Below are 20,286 nucleotides of genomic sequence, written 5' to 3'. Positions count from 1 at the left end.
GTGTGTGTCAGGGGGGAAATTGGGTGGGGGACACCTTTTGAGGACATCTAAGTTGGGCCTGAGCCAGGGGGTGTCTGGTTGCAGAGGGGATGTGATGAACAATGTCCAGGGCTCTGTTAGCAGTGTCAGTCACTAACCTCTTGTCTGTGCCTCTCTTTGGCAGGTCATGCTCCTAATAGACATTGAGCTGGCTTACATGAACACAAACCACGAGGATTTCATTGGCTTTGCCAAGTAAGCACCCACCTCCTATTGCCTTCTATTTTCCACGTGTGTTTCCTGTGGCTCTGTCCTATATCTGCTCCAGTGATTGGGGTGCTGAGGCCCTGGTGCAGATCCTATTGTCCCAAGAATGGTGCAGCTCTCAGTATTGCTTGTTTTTTCAGTGGCTCTGGATTGCAAGGCTGGGCAAGAATAGAGATGCCAGGAAGGGGGTGTTCTAGTATTAGATTTGTGTCAACAAAAAAACCCAGCAGCTATGGAGGGTTAGTGACCTAAATGAGGTTCATGTGGGAGTGAGAAGATGAGTAGTCCAAGCTGAGAGAGCAGATGGCACAAGATTGGGTTATTAGGGCTTGGAAGCCAGTGGTGGGGGGCTCCAAATGACTGTAGCAGCTATCCAAAGGGAGGAGGATTCAGGTGAATAAGAAGAGCCTGAGAAGTTTTGAATGTCTCTGCTGTTGTTTTCAGTGCTCAGCAGAGGAGCAGCCAGATGAGCAAGAAGAAGGCAGCTGGTAACCAGGTAGGCCAAGTTCCATCTCCTTCACTGCTGCAAGGAGGACATGTTTGCTACCTGGAAGTTACCAGGTGGACAAGTGCTGGGCTGGATGCAGCACTGCTCTAAGTTGATGTGTTGTGTTGCCTTTTTTTTTTAAACTCCTCAAACTGTTTATAACTGGAGGATAGTGGTTTAGGCTACCTGCAGTCAGGAAGAACTGAGCATCTGGCAGCAATGGAGGGAAATGGCAGCTTGGTGATCAAGATCTGGTTTTGCTTTTCTGGTAGAAATCCCTATTCATTAATGTTCTCTAAATTCCTGTTTGTTCAGCCACTTCACTAACTGTGCCAGCTCTCCTGCCAAGGTGAGAGGTATAGAACACTAGGTCTGAACTGTCACAGAATTGTCCTTTCTAGTTGTCTTTGCCATGAGTGGTATCTACTTTCTGAAAAGAGATTTCAAGAGATTTCATGGACTTTTTCTGAAAAACTTCACTGGAAATCTATAAATCTCTGTACAGGGAGATAGAGGGTGATGATAGCCATAGTTGCAGTGGGTATGTATCAGAGCACACCCATGGGAGAAGACAGCAGTGGAGGAGAGCACTTCCCTTAATCCTCCAGGAACTGTAAGGAGTGTACACAGAATCAAAAAGAGAGTAATGGCAATTTGTCCCAGATTTGCTGGGGATGTGGCAAGGCTATATTGGCTAGAAGATCTTGGAAACAAAGCCTTACAAACAGCTTAATAGAGAATGGAAGCAAATACTTTTTGCTTAGTCTTTTAAAAAGATATTAATTCCTGACATCCATCCTTTTCATAACAGAATGTTTGGCCACCTCTCCCTGGACGTAACATTGCAGTGTGTTTCAGATTGTTGGCAGGCAGGTGTTCTCAGCAGGTTGGGCTGGCCAGCCAGCCATTTTGGAGCAGTTGTAGGGAATCCCATCCTCTGCAGTCCCTTACAGTAGAGCTGAGCGTAGAAGAGTGCAAAGGGCAGACTCCAGATCTACCTGTAAAGTGCTTTTGCTTTCCTGTTAGCAGATTTATTTTGGGATGGGGATTGCTTGTGTTAACACCTGGGGTAAAAGATTTGATACCAGCCTCCAATTTATTTTATTTTATTTTTGAGCCTCTCTTCTCCTGCTCCAGCTTTCCTGGTAATAATCTCTCCTCTCTTTGCTCCTCTCCTGCTCTCTGCTCTGCTGCTGTTGCTATGGTTCCCCTTTGCAGGATGAGATCCTGGTGAGTAGAAGGCCACTCAGCAGGGTGTGCTAACGAACATTAATGTTGCATCTGGGAAGGCAAAACCAGGACATAAACACATTATTCCCTCTGCTGCCGAATGGGGAGAGGAGGGCAGCTGGCATTAGACACAGCTGAAGCAGCAATAAGGTGGAAAGGTAGTATGTTGAGCAAGAATTCAGAACTGCAGGTACATCTTTCGAGTGGGTGGAGATAAAAAGCAGCAATCCGAGGATGTGTAGTTCTGTTCCACTGCCCCCTCCTGTCCACACGGAGAGTAGGACTAGCTCGATCTTAGAAGGCAGGAGCTGAACATCTGAGGCTCCTGCGTTTGCCTTGACAGAGTAAATTGCCAATTAAATGATCCTGTACCTCCAGGGCAGGTAACCAGGTAGGCCAACTGGGTAGGTTGCTCACACAATACAACCAGCTAATACAAAGTGCAGTCTCATGGTTTTTCAATGCCAGGAAGTTTTCAGCAAGCATATCCACACAACATGGTACAAATAATGCATGCAGATGTTTCAGGGTGTGAATAGTGCAGTAATAGTAAAAGCTAATGCTTTTAAGTTGATGCATGCGTTTGATTATGGCACGTGTGGGGTTCTAAACGAGCACTTGGTGAATAGGAGTCCCCTAGAGAGTAATAGCTTGGCTTCTTTACAAATTAAACTTCTAGGAACTTCTCTTGCCCAAGATTAATATGACTGCCCAAATACCTGGGTATGCTGAAGTCCAGGGTACTAATTCCAGATGCACCATTTTGTTCTGTTATACTTAGTGACTTCTTTGACTAAACTCAGCTCTTTCTGGGGTGCTTGGCCATGTCCTGAACTAGTTCCTCCTACCCTGAGTTGAGTGAAGTGCTCCACACCTGCAGAAAGGTGTGCTGGTGTCCTGGTTTTCTCTAGGTGTGGCCTTTTCTGGGTGTTTTGCTGTGATTTGGTGCTTGTAGGTTGTGCCAGTGTCCGAGGCACTCCTGATGTAGTTCTTTCTGTATCTCTTTCCTCTTGGCAGAGGGTATAATGCACAACACTGCCAGGTTCCTTCCTGCCCCCTTTTTGTGCTTTTCCTGGCCCTTTTGGGGCAAGGACCTCCACTGGGTAGTTGAATGGGGGGGTTCTTCTGGCAGCAGCAGGGAGCACAGTGTTCCTTGTCTTTCCATACTGCTCTGCATGTAGGGATGCCTTTGGATCCCTCCTCTGTCACCTAAGGCCAGGAATGATTGTCCTTATTAATGCTCACTGCTTCCTTCCCCTCAGGTGATCCGGAAAGGCTGGCTCACCATCAACAACATTGGCATCATGAAGGGAGGCTCCAAGGAGTATTGGTTTGTCCTGACAGCGGAGAACCTCTCCTGGTACAAGGATGATGAGGTGAGTAGCTCAGCTCTGCTGCTGGAGTCTCAGGCTGGAGTCTCATCTGATGAAGACAAGCACTTCAGATCACTGGGTATTACAGATGTATCTTCTGAGTGCTGTCTGCAGCTTGTGACAAGCTGAAACTGTCCTTGGGCCAGGCTCCCCATGGCCTCAGTACTGCTGAGTATTTCAGAATTGATGTGAATGTGGCTTGTTTGACGCACAAGGAGTAATATTTATTCTTGAAGTTCTGGCTTAGTGGGAAGTTGACAGGCATTTGGAATGAATTTGACCTTTATTCGTTTTGCTGTGGCAGCTGTGATCATCAAGGGTGTGATGGGTTAGTTCCAAGATTTGGACTTTTAGGCATTTGTGGGGCAGCAGCGAGTTTTCTGAAGGCACGTGGCAATGATTTCATGCATCTCCTGATTATAAGAAAAAAGTTCTCTCAGAGTAAAGCAACAGGAGCTGTGGACCTGAAGCTCTAGCTCAGGTGCTGGCTCCTTCTGACCTCGAGTAAATTAGTTAATCTCTCCCAAGTCCAGCTCTTAAACATGCAAAATAGGAATGTCTTTTTACTGATTGTATGTTGAAAATGGCAGTTCATATGTTATATTTTAAATTGTTTGAGTTGTAAATGGTCAGAGTTCTGCTGATCAAAACTACGGTGATGTGTGGAATATCACTGATAGGAATATGGACCTACTCTGTAGAGTTGCTTGATAATCTTGAATATTAGGAATTCTGGCAACATGCTGTGATGTGTTTCTGCTTCAGTGGGAATTGTTATAAGCAGACAGAATCATTCCAGCTGAAATCACTGTCAACAGCATCTTGCTTCCTATGCAAGACAAAGATAGTTAATTGTCCCTTTTGATTACTTTGAAAATAGAAAGAATAGCTGCATGGTTCTGGTAAGAATGTGATTGAAAGGTTTAGTCCCCTCAATGTGCTGGGAGATGAAAAATGTCTGGTATGATCTAATCGTAAGCTCTGAGTTGATTTGGGTTTCTGATTGCAAATGAAGAAACTTCTCTGCCTCTTATTGTGGTTTGTGTCCCTCAGGTGTTCTGAGGCACTCACTATTGTGTCTGGGAGCTGCAGCTAGGACTGGATTCTTGTCTAGTTGCTATCAGTGGGCCTGTTTCCTTCTCAGCAGGTAGAAATTATGACAAATACAGTGATGAATCAGCCTCTAAATATTGCTTTCTATATGGAGATGACTGCTGTGCTGCTATGGATGAGCAGGCAGCAATTTCCTAATTAAAGAACCAGGCATTGAAATGGCTTTTGCTAAAATCAGTGTGTCTCTGCTGTAAGACCTCTGCTCTTTGTGTTCAGAGTGGCTTGGGGAAGTTTCCCTCTCCTCTGGGCTTCATATGCAGGTCGAGTGGTTATAAACATCAAGTAGTTTAATCAAAGCCAGCTGCTACATCTGTATTACAGAGATGATCAGAATTCCCTGTTCTTCCCCCAGGGAGTGGGAGGGAGGGCGGTCTGCAGTGGGGATGTATAAACTGTTGATAGATTCCAGTTGCCTGGGATGGGGATTGGACCTCCCTCCCCTCCTGAGGGAGGGCAGCTTTGGGGGTTGATAGCAACTGGAGGTCTGCACCATTTCCCTTCTGCAGAGCTGCCTAATGAAAACAGTTCCCTGCCAGCCCCTGTCCCTTAAACACAGAGAACCAGCACCGATGAGGTCTGAGCTGCCTCTGAGAAAGGAGCCTTTGTTTTCAACTGAGTGGGAGCAGGGGGGAAAGGGAAGTGTGTGTTTTATTTGCTTCCTCCCCAAGTTCAACTCCTTTATCACTGGCTGTTGTGAGGGAGAAAGGAAGCAACGTCTGCCTGGACTCAAATATTGAATCAGGCTAAAAGTTGGTGCATTTGATGGGCAGCTGGGAGAGCCTTGAGCATGGGGATTCCCATCCCAAACCTCAGTCCTGCATGATGCTGACTCAACACCCAAGAGCTGCTCCACAGTTCATGGTCCCCTGTCAGGCGGGGGATTTTTACATGTCTGTTACAGAGCTCTTGTTCTTCACCAGTTCAGGAGAACTCATGTCCTCTTCAGCTCCTGAAACAATCTCATGTGTTTTTAAAGCTTGTACACCATGGTCTTTCTTTGCTTCAGCTCTGGAAGGAAGGGGGAGGCTGTGACTGCCCCACCCTGCAGTTTTGTGGGCTCTCTTGTCCTAGTTCCCCTGTACTCTGGCTGCTTTCCAGAGGGAACAAGGAGGAAGCTGAATCTGCCTTTTGTGGATGGAAGTGCTGGTAGCAGAGCTGTGGGTGCTGATGGGGGAAGGAGCGGGGTGAGGTGGTGTGTGGTGGGGTGAGGGTGAAGGCTGGGCCAGCACCTCTGGGGCCAGGAGGATTGGGGACATTGCCTCTCCCTGCCCTGTCTCACGAGCCAGGACCCAGTGTCTGCGGAATGAAGACATCTGGACCCCATTAGTGAAATACCAGTCTTTCCGCAGCACTCGCTTGTTTTTTCTCTGCCTCTGAAGAAAGGAACCGAAGCTTAAAATGTCTTAAAGGGCCCAGCATTACATGTTAGCAGGGATGTATGGCTGTTGATGCTCTTGAGGGGCCTGAAGGAGTGTGCTGGGGAATGGGAGGGGAAGGAAAGAGTGGGCCAAGCGGGGGTGGAAAGTTGGCTCCCCACTCTGCCTTGCTGCCAAGAGCATGTGTGTGTGCTCCTGGGCTCTCTGTTTTTCTTCCTGTCTCCTTTCAATAAGTCAAACACTGGCCCCATGGAGAGTGGCCCCACAGAAAGCTTGGCCTCCCAGGACCTGGCGACCCTCCTGAGGTACCTGCATCTCCTGAACCCTGTGGGATCATGCTGCAGGCCAGCAGTGGGAAGGAGAGGTGGGGAGGAGCCTGCTCTGGCTGCTGGAAGTACAGAGTGAGGTTTCCTTGCTCAGGGAGGCCATAGGATCCCAGTGGAGCAGCAGCACCAGAGCACACTGGCTGCTCAGCAAACAGCACAGCGGACATGATACAAGAATTTGATTTGAATACTCCTCCTGCCTAGATCCCTTATGAAATACACAGTGCCTATGACTCTGCAGGGCTTTCCTGCCTGCTGGAAAAGAGGGTCTGTGAGCTTGGAGAGAGCTGCTGGTGACAGGGACCTTGTAGGCAGGATGGAATGAGCACTGTGCTTTGTGGTTCCTGCCAGTAAAGCTCACACCCTGCTCTGCAGGGTAACTGCTCCTTCTGGAGTGCCTGTGTGCCACTGTGTGCTGGAGTGTTTGCACAGCTGGATGGATGGATATATCTGCTGCTTCTTTTGGGAATTTGTGTGAATGTCCAATAGAGATGGAGCATTTTGTCCTTACTCAGGTAAATCATGTACTAGAAATTTGGGTCTTGTGTGAATGGGTGGCTACATTAGAAGAATGACCTTATTGGCTTGGGGGTATTCACAGGTTGCATGCAATGTCACTGCATTTGAGACCTGTGTGTGTACAAGGAGGGATGGATGCAGAGTTTTAGGTACTTTAGGTGCATGCAGGTGCTGCATATTCATCTATTCCTGATGCATCAGTTGTTGAACTCTTTCTTTGTCTTCATGCCTTCTCTTTTGCTTGAAACCTATTCCTGTCCTGGGGAAGATGGGACCTTACTGCCAGGCACTAAATAGCTGTGATTTTTGTACCTGTCAGTGTCTCTTACCCAATTCTAGTTTCAAATAAACACATGGATCAATGGAGATTGTCCCCCCAACTGTACACATGCACTTCCCTCTTCTCTGGCCCCTTCCACTCTCCAATCCATGCCCTTGAGGCCCAGATCAGGTGATAGATCTTTACTCAAATGCCCCCAGTCATGAGAGGCTTGCTGTGATGAGTTGGCTGCTGTTGAGTTTTTGCATCCAGCTTGTTTTAAAGAGCATAAGACCAGGTCTGCTCTGAGGTGGTTCCTCTCCTGCTTTTGTGCTGCTCTCAGATGCTCCCTGGAAAATGTTCATTTTCTTTACATTCTCTGTGGAGCCTTTTCATTCATGCACTTATCTTTTTTCACAAATGTATATATTTTCATAATCTTACTCAGCTTTTATCAGTCCTCATTTATGCTTTCACTCATTTTCTCTTCTTTCTCTGGCAGACAAACAAGCAAACACAACATCCAGAGCATCCAAACCTCCAACTTTGAATCCCTTGTAGGATTTTCTTTGTATTATGACCAATATTCTTTACACTATGAACTCCCCTTTCTCCAGTCACCTTTCTGTGCTTGAACCTGCCTTCTGAGGTAGCAAAGCACACCGCAGTTGTGACTCTGACAGGCCTGTGTGTTTATTTCTGCATTTTATGGCAAAGCTTAGCATGTGAAACACAAGCCATCCTGAACACAGCTACCTTGGGACAAGCACATGAAACTGAAAGAAATAAGAATGGAATGAGAGAGACAGAGGAGAAATAGGAGGGTTGTGAGCAGGCTGGTGAACAGGCAGGTAGAAGTGATGGTCAGGCATGGCTCCAAAGGGTTAGACCCTCCCAGGCTGAGAGATGAGTGACCTCTGCATGCAGCCATCCCCAGAGCCCACCCTCTCCAAGCATGTCCCTCTGCCGTGCAGGTGTTGCCGTCCCCGTGCAGCACTGGCAGTGTGTGGTGTATCCCAGCACAGCCTAACCAATGTGCAGACTACTGTACAATCTCGTAGTCCTGAACAGGTAGTCTGAACACTGGGCAGACGGAGTGGAGCCTCTGCGATCTGCTCTCCGGCAATCAGCAGCTCATTAGTCCTCTCCCCTCCCTGCTTTTGGGATGGGGTTGTGCGGGGCAGAGATGGGGCGAACGAAAGTCCAAGTCCTGATTGGAAAAACATCCTCCTCTGGCAGCTGGGGGAGAAGAAATGTTGCTCCCTGCATGTTTCCAATTTGGAGCAAGTTTCCAAGCGCCTTCCTCTTCCAGTGCTGGTGTCAGGCTGGTACCTGGATTCCACCTGGGCTACGGCTGCACCTTTTTAAAAAGAGAAAAAAAAAAAATCAGTTACTGCAGTTTGAGGAGAAAATGCTGTGAAGTCTTGGCTGTCACCCAGGTGTGCAGAACTTGTTGCTTCATTCAACTCCTTTTCTTCCCCATGGAGCTGTGTGGGAGGATCCGCAGGCCCCATGCACCCTCATCTCTTCTCCTGAAGATCAGTGGGTCCATAGCAAAGCTCAAACAGAACCAGCCTTTGCTTCCAAGCTCTCCAGAAGGTCTTTGGACAGGGTTGCAGAAGGCAACCTTGGCCAGTTGCCCTTGCAGCTCACCTCTGGCTGCTGCAGGAGCAATCCACATCCCTTCTTTCTCTCCCCCCACTACGCCCTGGCATTGCTGAGCCTCCCTCCCTCTTCTGGTTTTTGCTCCCTCCCTTCTTGCTTCCCTTCTGTCCTTCTGCCTCACTTGACGTGGCAGTGGAAAGCTAACTAGACTCGAGGGAGGAGCTTGCTGGCTGCTGGGAAGGCAGAGTTTGGCAGGAAGTGAGTGGCTGACGGATGGGGTTGCGCGGGGGAAAGGAAGGTTCCCTACCCTGCATGGAAACTTGAGGAATGCTGTCGCTTTCTGTGACGCCTGGCTCTCATGTAGTGATTCCAGATGTTAGTCCCTGCCCACACGATTTGCTCCCTCTCCCTCTGTTGCAGGGATGAAAAGGACTTAATTAATGTGTGTCCCTTCCAGGATTCCTTCTTCTGGTGTGGATGGTTAAAATTTGTGACCAAAAATGCGAACACTTGGAACTCCCATCTTGGCACTGACTGTGCGCTGGGGCAGTGTAACCTACCCGCTCTCAGGGGTGTGAAACACTTGGTGTGTGTGTCGTGCTTTACCTTAGCAAAGCAAGTCATATACTCTGGGATGGTTCATCCCTGCCCTGGCACAAGGACAGGGGCAGGGAGAAGTGTCTGGTTGTCCTTTGTGAAGGCTGGTGGTCATTGCTGTGATGTTACAGGGGTCATGACAGTCAAGTTTTGGGCATTATAGTCTCAAGCAGTTCAGGTTTCTGCCTATGCTTCCTCATAAACTCTCTGATGGCTACCAAGGGTTGCACTTTGCTGCAGGTTTAAATCTGCTCATTATTTCAGCTGATGTGAATAAAATTCTTCACTTTCGTGCAGGTGAGTTAATTACTATTGCTAAGCCAACAGTAATGGTTGTGATTAATCATACGAGTCCAGGTCTAGTGTCTACAGAGCTTTTGAACTAAATCAGCTTAAAATCTTAGGATGTGTTGTTTAAGTTAAACTTAAACTGAGGCAGCTTTCTGATGTAAACAAGCCATTACAGCTGCTCTGCAGCCTGGGGGAGGAATTATAATTCCTATAAATTATGTTCTGAGGGCAAAAGTGACACAGGTGTGCCTGGGAAAGATGGTCTCAAGATGTGTGTATGTAGTGGGATGACCAGGGCTTCCTGGAGGAGTGACATCTCAGAAATTCAGCCCTTCTACTTGCTAAGATGAGAAGCAGAAAGCAATTGGTAACATCTTGTTTGGGGGAGTGGAATGGTTGGTTCCGCTTGAAAAGCTCAGCTCTCTTGCTTTCAAATATTCCAAACTGTTTTTTGGAGGCTTTTTCCTAATAGTCTTTTAGTGTGCATGTATTTGTACTGTGTGTTTATTATAAATTATTATGTTAATGTTTTTCCATTGGAATAGAGTTTTATTATTGGAGTTTCCAAAGTGCTGTGCATGTATTTAACAGAAACAATTTTACTGAAACCCCAGGCATCTCTGGGGCAGGTTTGTTTACCTATAATGCTTTACATCTTATAGGAGGGAAAGGAGATTAAGAGGTTTAAGTAAGATTAATTTCTTCTAATTTCCCACAGCCCCCAGTTAAAACAATGGCAATGTCTTCTCCCATATCCGCAGACCCTTGTCGCTGTGCAGAAGGTGGTGTTTGTCATAACAGCTACAGGGAAACCTTTAATTAGTTTATTTATGCTCCAAGTGCAAACTGAGATCTGATAATTCTGCCAATTACTTTCTTGTGCTGTGAGTGCCAATTTCCAACCTTAGGGAGCCCACACATGCATCTGTCAGCTTCATTTTGCATGTATCCAAGAGCAGGAAAATTTACTTTGCTACTGAGGCAGTCCAGGTGAATGGAGAGAATGCTTGGAGTCAGGCTGGCTTGCTGCTTGCTGAATTCTGTGAACTTCTTGTAGCTTATTACCTACAGGTTAGCAACAAATAATTCAGGTGATATGTATATTATTGCTATATCTGGCCAAAACCCATCTCTAGGATTTAACCACCATAAGGAAATGTGTAGCAACAATAAAGAATGTTGGAATATCAGGCTGCAACTGCAGCATCACGTTTTTCCTGCAGCTATTGTGCTTGCCACCCCACAACTGGAATGGCTCATGGATCCTGGCTGGTTTCCTGGCCATGTGTATTTTCTTTCCCTGGTAGATGCAAAGTACAGAGCCATATGGCTGTATTCTGCACTGTGCTGGGGGCGGGGGAATAATCCTCTGGCACTTTTCTTGCCTCTGCAAGGAGCTTGCAGTCATCTCTTTCTGCAGCTCTCCATGCAGGCTGAGACTCCTGTGGGGAGCAGCAGGGCTGATGAGGGGTAGTTACCCCTACAGTATTCCCAAACCAACACTGAGCACCATTTTCTGTTTTGTACAGTCTGGGAGCCTCTGCCACTGCTGCACCTCCCCTTGGCCTCATGGCTCTAGAGATGAACTCGCAGCCAACGAGCACATTTTATATAACACATACTCTGCTGCTGAAGGACAGTTTTGCTTGATTTTTTTTTTCTTCTCCTTATTGATGAAGGGCTATATGAGCAACATAAGCCTCTTGGGATTAGACTGAGGACTTTGAATATAAGATTGCATTAACTACTTTCCCATTTTGATATGTGCTGGTTCTTCCTTCTCTTCCCTCCTGACTCCAAGTCTGGAAAGCTAGAGAGAGAGAAAGAGAGAGAAGCCCTTTTCCCCTCTTGGCCAGGATGCTGCTCAGCCATAGCACACCCTGCCAGATTGCTAACGTATGGGCAGAGTGCTCAGCCAAAGTTTTGAGAGGCTCAGCCCTTGGCAGCTCATTCCACACTTTCCTGTCTCTACATTCAGGAAATGAAGTCAGATTGTTGATATAAAACAGGCTGGGTTGAAAACTGAGAAGCTGGAAAGGCTGAAATGGGGGACTGGGAAGGGGGAGGTGTAGGGAGATGGGGAGCAGCAGGGCCTCCCTGCAGGTTTGCCTGGCTTGGGGGCTTCTTGTCTTGTGCCCATGTCCTCCACTTGATTTCTCTTGCTACCTCCCCCTCCAGGACTGATAAGCTGTGCTGGCAGACAGATATTTTATCTTCTGTTGTCTGTAGCAAGATCAGCATGTGGAGATAGTGCTGTCTTGACCATGTGGCAGCATTTATGTGAGAGCTTGGAAAGGGTGAAAGTTGAAACTCTGGCATGTTGTTTCCATATCAGTGACATGGAATTCCCTTATTTTTTGACATTTTTTCCTGAAGAATGACACCAGTGCAGAATTTCTATGGAATTATGTGCATCTAATGCCGAAAGTTTTTCTCAGACATCTTGAACATCAGCAGATTTTTGTTGAGGTTTTTCTTTTTTTTTCTTTCTTTTTTTTTTTTGTGGTTTGGGTTTTTTGTTTTTGCTTGTTTGTTTTTGTTGTTTTATTTTGGTTTTTTGTTGGGCTTTTTGGGGATTTTTTGGGGGGGAGAGGACATGAGGAGTGGTTAGTGTTTTGTTTTGTTTTTTCACTGGCCCAGGGGCTGTGGAGTGAGTGCAGGGAGTTCCAGTTAAGCAAAGCTGCAGTGGGGATGGTCTGATTTAGGCAGGGGCTCAGCAGTGGTGTTGTTCTCTTCTGGGTCACTAGTTCACCCTAAGTCAGCGTAATGATAACCCAGAGTAACAGAAAGCTGCAAGTTGTTTGTGTCTCACAGAATCTGAAGTAGTCCGAGTAGCTCTGAGATCAGCATGTGGCTGACAGATATCCCATTAGAAAAATGCCTGCCCACATCTAATTAAAACTGATCAGCAGAATTAGAAAGTCCAGGGAAATTTGCTTTGAAGAATTCTCCTGTTTTCATGGCCTGGCATATTTGAGAGGGAGACTGGCAGCAGCCCAAGTGATCTCTTCTGTTTTCTAGGTGCTGTTCTTTGAGATATTCTCATTGCATATGATTTGTAATGAACTGGTACAGTTTGATCTTTAGGATATCTCAGTACTGTGAGGTGCTGGTATCCTTAGCAAACTCAAGTCAATTTAGCTGAAGTTTAAAGGATATTAGGACTTGGAATTATCTGGGTGTTAGAGCTCAGCAGCTTTGTCACTTATACCTGCTCCTCTGCCCTGCCCTTCCTTCCTAGTCAGCTCTTCAGGATCTCCCCTCACTGACCATCTTTGTTTTCCATACTGTTTCCCCGAGTCATGATCATGTTGTTTCCAGCCAAGAAAAGTCTACAAACACACAAGATCTCACAAGGGGACAGGCTAACATGCTTGCTTTGCATATAGGAGTGTGCTCTGGGTTTGGTTTAGTCTTGGATAGCTGCATCCTGCCTTTTGGAGACCGGTGTGAGGGCTCCCTCTCTTGTCATGCTGGGGTATAATTCCCAGCTGGAATAGGATGCTCCAAATGAGGGCCTTAAACCAAATTCAGTTCTATGAATTTGCTGTAGATCCGGATTTGAGACTAAGCAGAGGTTATAATTTCTGGCTTCGTTTCTGAATGCAAATGTAAAAGTTAAGATCAAGTTTTGGTGGATTTTTTAAAATGAAGGTGAAAGGTTCACAGTAAACTAATAGAGTGTAGGGCTAGGACATTGATAGGATGAAGTAACAAAATCAGCAAGTCAAATTTTCTGAAGAGGTGAATATAATTTATATATATATATATATATATATATATTTTCACATGTTTGTGTATATATATATATACCAGATCTTTAACATAATATTTAACATCAAGGTTTATTGACACTTAACTTCTGTATCAAACCAGCTTCTCTATTACATCCCTGTCTTTTCCTGAACCTGGATTGACCCCTTTGCTGAGGAGAGTGGGATCACAGCACAATCTGAGGAAGTTGGATATTGCTGTGCTGGTGCCTGGTCCTGGAGGAATTAATGGGACAGGGTTGTTGGGCCACATCACAAAAGCAGCTGGGAAGGACAAAGTCTTGTTTCCAGATTTCCTCTTCCCTCACAGACTCAAGGAAACAGAGGACCTGGGTCTGAGAATGCCTCTCTGCTGATGAGGGGCCCTGCTGCTGATATTCTGTGCAGAGCAGAGGTGCCCCTGGAGCAGGGAGTGACTTGTTCCTCATTCCCTTTTCAGGAGAAGGAGAAGAAGTACATGTTACCAGTGGATAACCTGAAACTGCGAGATGTGGAGAAGGGCTTCATGTCCAGCAAGCACATCTTTGCTCTCTTCAACACTGAACAGAGGTATGCTCCCATCTCAGCACACCAAGCTGCTGGAGCTAGGACAGGATTTATGTAACAGAGTAGGGATGATGTGATAGGATAGCTGTCCAGGAAAGATATGAGTGTCCTTTCAGGACAGCCAGTTCTGAAGGAGATGGGAGGACTTAATATAATTCCTTCTGATTTTACAGATATGTATAATTTTCCTTTTGTTTGCCAGTGCATGGCTTGTGGTGTGAAATTAACCCTTCAGCCTTTTGGTGTGATTACCTCAGTCTGCCTGTGGCTGGGATATATATTTATAATCACAATGTTCTTGGTGAGTGACTAGGAAAATCCACAGGACATGGGATGGGTGGAGGAGTCCAGCAGCAGGCAGAATTGAAAAGGGAATCTTTTACAAGCCTTGTTGAAACACACAACTGATTGGAGAGCAATCAAACTTGATTAAAAAAATCCATTTCCTTTTGCAGGATCATCATGAGTTCCTAGCAAGTGACCAAGTATATCTGTCTTCAAATGACAGGAGAATTCCCTAGTCATTGATATCTTTGTCAGATATGGGCAAATCTCTGAGTTGAGAGAGAGAATAATAAAATACATTTCTTCCTGTCAGGAATGTTTACAAGGACTACCGGCAGCTGGAGCTGGCCTGTGAGACCCAGGAGGAGGTGGACAGCTGGAAGGCTTCCTTCCTTCGGGCAGGAGTCTACCCTGAGCGTGTTGGGGTAAGTGACAGCTGTAATAATGGGATAAGGAGGAGCACAGCATGTGTCTTGAGAAGCATAGCTGCATCTTCTTGTGTTAAAAGTAAGTCTGAAGATTTTGCCTTTCCAGAGCTGAGAATCTTTCTGGTGCTTCCGTTAGGGAAGCTTGAGATAAAGTAACTGGCAGCTTCAAAGCAAAGATAAAGTAGGAAAAGACTGCCTTGATAAATCCCTCTAGCTGTCTTGTTTTGTGGACATGAAGTTCACAATATGAGGGTGACATTTAACTACCGTGACTATTAATTGGTATGATATCCACTGAGCAAAGGCACTATTTCTGTTTGGTAACTGTACAGCCTTATTAGGAACTTCCTGACTTAGCAGTTGTTCTCCCTTTCCTTCCTCCAATTAATTAGGTAGTGGTGTTCTTTGAATTATTCTTTTGCTTTGTGGATACTCTAATATGCTCCTTTAGCAAGAACTCTTATCTCTTCCCTTCCTCTTGTCCCACAGCACTTCTTGTCAGCATTATTTTGTGCTTTAAGAGTATCTTCTAGACAACTGTGGTATTTGTTTCTGTTCAAAGTCTTTCCTGTTCCTCTGTTAGAGGAAGCTACTATAAATAGTTTTCCCATTAGAAAAGTGATAATTGTTTTTCTGTTTGTATTTGTTGCTTCTAATAGATTTCTTGCATTCAATTGTCCTGTTACACTTGAATATTGCTGCTTTTGCCTTAAAGTATTTCCTAACAAACTGATAAAGAGATTTTAAAAATAGAGTTAGGGACTGGGCTTTAGCAGTGACATGACTTCAGATTAGCTTTGGACCAGACTGGGCCTCTTAACCACAGTGGCCATGGGCCGCCTGTTGCTGTGCAGGTGGAGGGGTGTGACATGGGAGCCCTGGTCCCTGTCTCAAAACCCCTCTAAGGAATGGCAGTGGCCCTTGCAGGTAAGAAAGTTGTCCTTTGTTGCTAACAATATGTATTCCTTTGCAGAGCATCTCACTTTTCAGTTTAGCTAAACAGTTCACTTGTTCCCCTTCTAGGGTAATAGGGGTACTGATGTATTTTTAGTGGGATTGGTCTTTTGCTTGTCAGTGCTATTATGGGACCTTCTCCAAATTCTGAGACCAACTAAAAGTTATTTTTTATTTTTTTGTCCCTTTTTGTTTTAATTTTTTCCATGTATGCTCAAACTGGCCTGCCAGGACAAGGACAAAGTAAGTCTGACCCGCTCTGCCTGTGTTGCCTCCTGGGGCTCTCACCAGATAGATCTCTCATTTTTTTTCTCCTTTTGTCACAATTTCCTGAGAGGATTTGCTTCTTCTCCCTCTTTGTACCCTCTGTTGGATTCCTGGTGTCTGTTTCTGCTCTTGGTTTGAGTTTTCCTTTTTTCTTTTTATTCCTCCCTTTTTGTATGACTCTGAATCTTGGTGCAAGCTTATTTTTGGCTTTTTTTACCCTCACTTTTTTTAAGTTGTCCTATTTGACATCCACTTCCTTTACTTTTTTCACACTGAAACCTTACATTCCTTCATTATGTAAGATCTTCTCAGCAAAAGCTCAAATGAACAAAAGCATTTGCCCTTTCTCATATATTTTGTTCCCCAAAACAAAAGAGAAGCCATTTCCTACATGGCAAATTGTTCAGACTAGGGCTGCTTAAAACAAAGATCTTTCATTATACAATCATGGGTTTTTTTTTTAAATAAGCAGTGAGGAAGGCAGCAGTTCTTTCATGCTTCAATGCTTCGAAATTGATCCCAAATGGAGGAGCCTTGGAGATGGCTTGCTGTCAAACAGCACAGTCCAGGTTTTACCTTACAGAATAAGCAATGTATTTCAGGCAAGCAGGAAAGAGATTCATCCACTTGGTGTGAAAGAAAATATAATAACAACTTATGCTGCAGGAGTTGCAGTTGAAGTGATAGGAAAGTTTTCTAGTTCATTCCATCTACTTGTGGTCAGCCTGAGAGGAGCAGTTGTTTCACTTCTCTGTATCTGTTTTCTCATTTGTATAATGAGTACAAAGATGCAGCATGGCAGAGAGCCTGTGAGACTTAATTTATGGTGAATGATCTTGGGTTTAACTGACTCTGGTAATGGAAAACCCAGATCAAATGAAGAACCTTTCAGGAAGCTGTAAACATTAAAAAGGAATAATACAGCTTTGAGTTTGCACCAGAGCCATAACCTCTGAACATGTGTCAGGAGTCCCTGTTGCCTTTCACCTTTTCTTAATAACTTTCTACTAAGAGAGCAGCTTTATTGCTAAAATTTCTCAGATCTGAGCTGGAGAAGTCTGTACAAACTAAGTTGTGCATTGACAATCACAGCTCAAAATGTAAGTTTAAGTTTTATTTATTGCATGCGCTTCCTGCCTGTTCCTTTCTCCTCTTCTCTTAGTTCTCATGGAAAGCCAATTTTGTGTTACATTTGAAGAACCAATACGTTTCTCCTTTTTTTCTGCAGGCCAGTGAAGCAGAGGAGAATGGAGGAGATAGCTTCATGCACTCCATGGATCCTCAGCTGGAGAGACAAGTGGAAACGATCAGGAACCTGGTGGATTCCTACATGGCAATTGTCAACAAAACCATCAGAGACCTCATGCCGAAGACAATCATGCACCTCATGATTAACAATGTACTTATCTCACTGTGGTCAGTGGAAGTGGGAGAGGCAGAAAGGAGAAAAATAGGGAGGGAGGAAAAGAATGAAGAAAAACAGAAGGCAGCTTGGAAGGAAGAGATGGGGGCAGAATAGAGTGTTTTGGGGAAAGATGGTGAAAACTGATTCCCTCTCTCTTCTCACTTACAGACCAAGGACTTCATCCATTCAGAGCTGCTGGCGAACCTGTACTCTTGTGGTGACCAGAACACGCTGATGGAGGAGTCGGCGGAGCAGGCCCAGCGCCGTGACGAAATGCTGCGCATGTACCACGCCCTGAAAGAGGCCCTCAACATCATCGGGGACATCAACACCAGCACCATCAGCACCCCCATGCCCCCACCGGTGGACGACTCCTGGCTGCAGGTGCAGAGCGTACCGTCCGGACGCAGGTACCAGAGGCTCAGGGGGAGAGCCCCGCAGACCTGCCTGATGCCTCTTCAGTGCCTTGCTGGGGCCTCCCACTGACACAGGGAGTCCTCTCCTTCCTGTGGATGAAGAGTCCTGGGTATTTCTGCTGGCAGGCTCCTAGGACATCTTTACAGAGATGTTGAGATGTTCTAAACCCTTGGGTTGTATGGGGCTGACAGCTTTGAAGGCATCCGGGGGCCTGGTGTGGCCCTTGAAAGCCGAAGGGTGGAGTGTAAAGTGATGTGAAGTACTGAAGGCAGAGTGGTGCCTGTGGTGACATAGGGATCCCAGAGCTGTTGCTGCAGTTGAATGCCTTTGTTTGTTTGGCAGGTCCCCCACATCCAGCCCCACGCCGCAGAGGAGAGCTCCTGCAGTGCCCCCCGCCAGACCTGGGTCTCGCGGACCAGCTCCTGGGCCACCTCCTGCTGGTGGCTCCACACTGGGTGGTGCCCCCCCTGTGCCCTCCAGGCCAGGTGCCTCTCCTGATCCCTTCGGGCCCCCACCTCAGGTTCCTTCTCGGCCTAATCGTGCTCCTCCTGGTGTTCCCAGGTAAGTCCTGAAACACTGCTCCATGCAGGTGGAGTATGTTCTGGTTTTGGATTGGAACCTTGGCAGCACTTGGCCTGCCTGGGCCATAGGAGGAGAATGGAGTGCATGGTGTGGGTAGAGCCTTTGGATATTTGAATTGGATCCAGAGGCAGGAGCACCGTTGTCCTCTTGAGATTTCATTGTATGGATGAGGCAATGCCAAAGCAACTCTCAGAAACAGAGGGGCAGCTGTTCCTCTCTACAAACCTCTATAAAGAATGTGGGAGAAGATCTCTAAACCAAGGTTTACAGCAATTGTTCCAATGCCTGTAGTCACCAGATAAATCACAGGACTAGGGTGAGATTCCCCTCTGTGTAGGTCTCCTCATAGTCTGAAGTTGCCCCTTTTCTCTTGGCCCAGAGTTCTTCAAGGTGAGTTGGAAGACCTTCAAAGCTGTTCAGTTGCTTTCTGGCTAGGAGAGTATCACAGCATCACTGGCGGGGAAATGAATTCTTAGGCGATTTTGGTGTTTGTGTAATCAACTTCAGCATTTTCCAGTCTAGAGGGTTCAAATCACACAGCTTTGCTTTCCCATTAGGAAACTCATTTCCTTTCCTGTTCAGTCACTTCAGACACACTTCAACATAGTAATAAGGGATTATCCCCGTGCAGCTGAGTACGTGTTCCTGAACAGGACTTGGGAGGCAGTCTGGAACCAGGAATGCTTTTATGTTGGGTACTTAGTTTCCCTTGAGGAGGGGGAGGTAATTGCAGTGTAAAGAAAAAACATAATCAGAAGCTCCCCAGTGACATGGCAGAGGAAATGCTTCCCTTGTGGAAAACACCTCTTCAGTGAGTGCTGGTGGCACAGGTGTGAAACTTCACCCTTTTCTGTGGAAACACCAAGCCTATCTATGGCTGCGGATGGTGTGTGGCAGACTGGGTTCAGTATTCCTCCTGTGATAGTGCCCAGCTCATTTTTGGTGCTGCCTGTTTGGAGGGAAGTGTTCTCTGCCAGACTGCAGCCAGCCTAGAGGTGGATGAGTCCAGACAGCTTCATACACCAGTTTCTGACACTGGTGTATGCAAATGGTTTTACTTTCTTGGTGCCTTTGCCCCAGTCCTTCCTATGCACCTTGATGCAGCTCCCACAGTAACTTGTCCTCACATACCTCAGTGTTGTCCTGGAGACTGTGGAGGCACCTATGGATGTCAGCATGCTTCTACTGTGTATTTTGGCTCCTGCTTCTTGTGACCCTGCCTTTCCATATACTGTTACTTTGTGGTTTTGTTTTCAGTATACTTACGCTTCTTTCTGTCTCCATCTCCCTCCTTTCACTCAGTTTCATTTCTTCACTCATGAAAAATATTCTATATACCTGGCTGTCGTGATAGGATTCCCCAAATGGGCTGAAATGAATTGGCCTTTTTTTAAAGAAATCTGTCATTGCCTATCTTAATGGCTTTTCTGCCTTTTGCATGAGTACAAGGGTTTAGGGAAAGGCAGGGAAAACAGCACTGGAGCAGAGGAGAAAAGAGTTTCATGCTTGACTGAGCAACCCCTTGGTTTAGGAGAGATGGTAGGTTGGATTGCATGCTACTGACTGCCCTGATCTGGAGTTGAGAATGTAATTCCAGAAGCTGTGAAGTATGATGCTCATTCTCTGATCCCCCTCTCTGATTCTTCCAGTTGTTCATAGACTCCTCCGGATCCTGATACCAGCTTGTCATTTGAGTTCACTGATGAATGGAGAATTTCCAATGACAAGGGACTCTTTCTCTTCCTCTCCTGTATATAGAATAAGAATGTTCCCTGCTAGCACTTGGACTCGGGTCCTTCTGCCATGGGTGAACGAATGCCATCTCCATTGTTGCTTTTTTAATACCCATCTTTCCCTTGCTAACCGGGCTGTGTAGTGTGTGTGTGAGAGAACAAAGCCCTCGTGTTCAGCACGAGTGGGCTTTGCTGGAGGAGTTGGTGGTGTGGAGTGAACTCGAATGGGTGCTGGTGGCTGGCTGTACTTCGTGTGCTCAGTGATGCCTGTCTAAAAGTTTGGTAGTTCTGTGCCTCTGGTTTGAGCAGCTGGTTTTATGAATGATGAACTCACACAAGTGTCACGCTACTCCTTTTTCATAAACATAAGTGTATAAACACATTTTCACATGTAATCACCACATAGTACATTTTTTTGCACAGAAAGATTTTCCTGCATATAATTAAGGACACTTAAGACTTACCATCCTGCTT

General features: G+C 46.0%; 1 protein-coding gene and 1 long non-coding RNA gene across 21 annotated transcripts in view; one reads left to right on the top strand and one right to left on the bottom strand.

Annotated features, from left to right (window-relative positions):
- The window catches only part of DNM1 (dynamin 1), a 64,420-nt gene that overhangs the window by 37,189 nt on the left and 6,945 nt on the right, over window positions 1-20,286 (top strand). For 9 of the 20 annotated variants that reach the window (XM_021551422.4, XM_021551421.4, XM_021551425.4 and 6 more), the window contains exons 12-21: window positions 164-234; window positions 691-742; window positions 1,952-1,963; window positions 3,226-3,339; window positions 13,635-13,744; window positions 14,340-14,451; window positions 15,640-15,651; window positions 16,904-17,074; window positions 17,249-17,490; window positions 17,840-18,058. In XM_021551422.4, the coding sequence (XP_021407097.1) occupies window positions 164-234; window positions 691-742; window positions 1,952-1,963; window positions 3,226-3,339; window positions 13,635-13,744; window positions 14,340-14,451; window positions 15,640-15,651; window positions 16,904-17,074; window positions 17,249-17,490; window positions 17,840-18,058 (1,115 nt within the window). Of the gene's footprint in view, window positions 1-163; window positions 235-690; window positions 743-1,951; window positions 1,964-3,225; window positions 3,340-13,634; window positions 13,745-14,339; window positions 14,452-15,639; window positions 15,652-16,903; window positions 17,075-17,248; window positions 17,491-17,839; window positions 18,059-19,728; window positions 19,754-20,286 lie in introns of those variants that run through there. The other 11 variants (XR_014958818.1, XR_014958819.1, XR_014958820.1 and 8 more) reach the window with 5 other exon arrangements.
- On the bottom strand, window positions 7,605-8,719 carry LOC146765865 (uncharacterized). Its single transcript, XR_014958822.1, has 2 exons — window positions 8,583-8,719; window positions 7,605-8,289 (listed from the first exon to the last, which is right to left on the bottom strand). It is a non-coding gene; the product is annotated as an uncharacterized LOC146765865 (long non-coding RNA).

This window comes from Lonchura striata, chromosome 17 (genome assembly GCF_050655825.1).
Source record: "Lonchura striata isolate lonStrDom1 chromosome 17, ASM5065582v1, whole genome shotgun sequence".
Taxonomy (NCBI): domain Eukaryota; kingdom Metazoa; phylum Chordata; class Aves; order Passeriformes; family Estrildidae; genus Lonchura; species Lonchura striata.
This window is presented reverse-complemented; position numbering and strand designations above follow the sequence as displayed.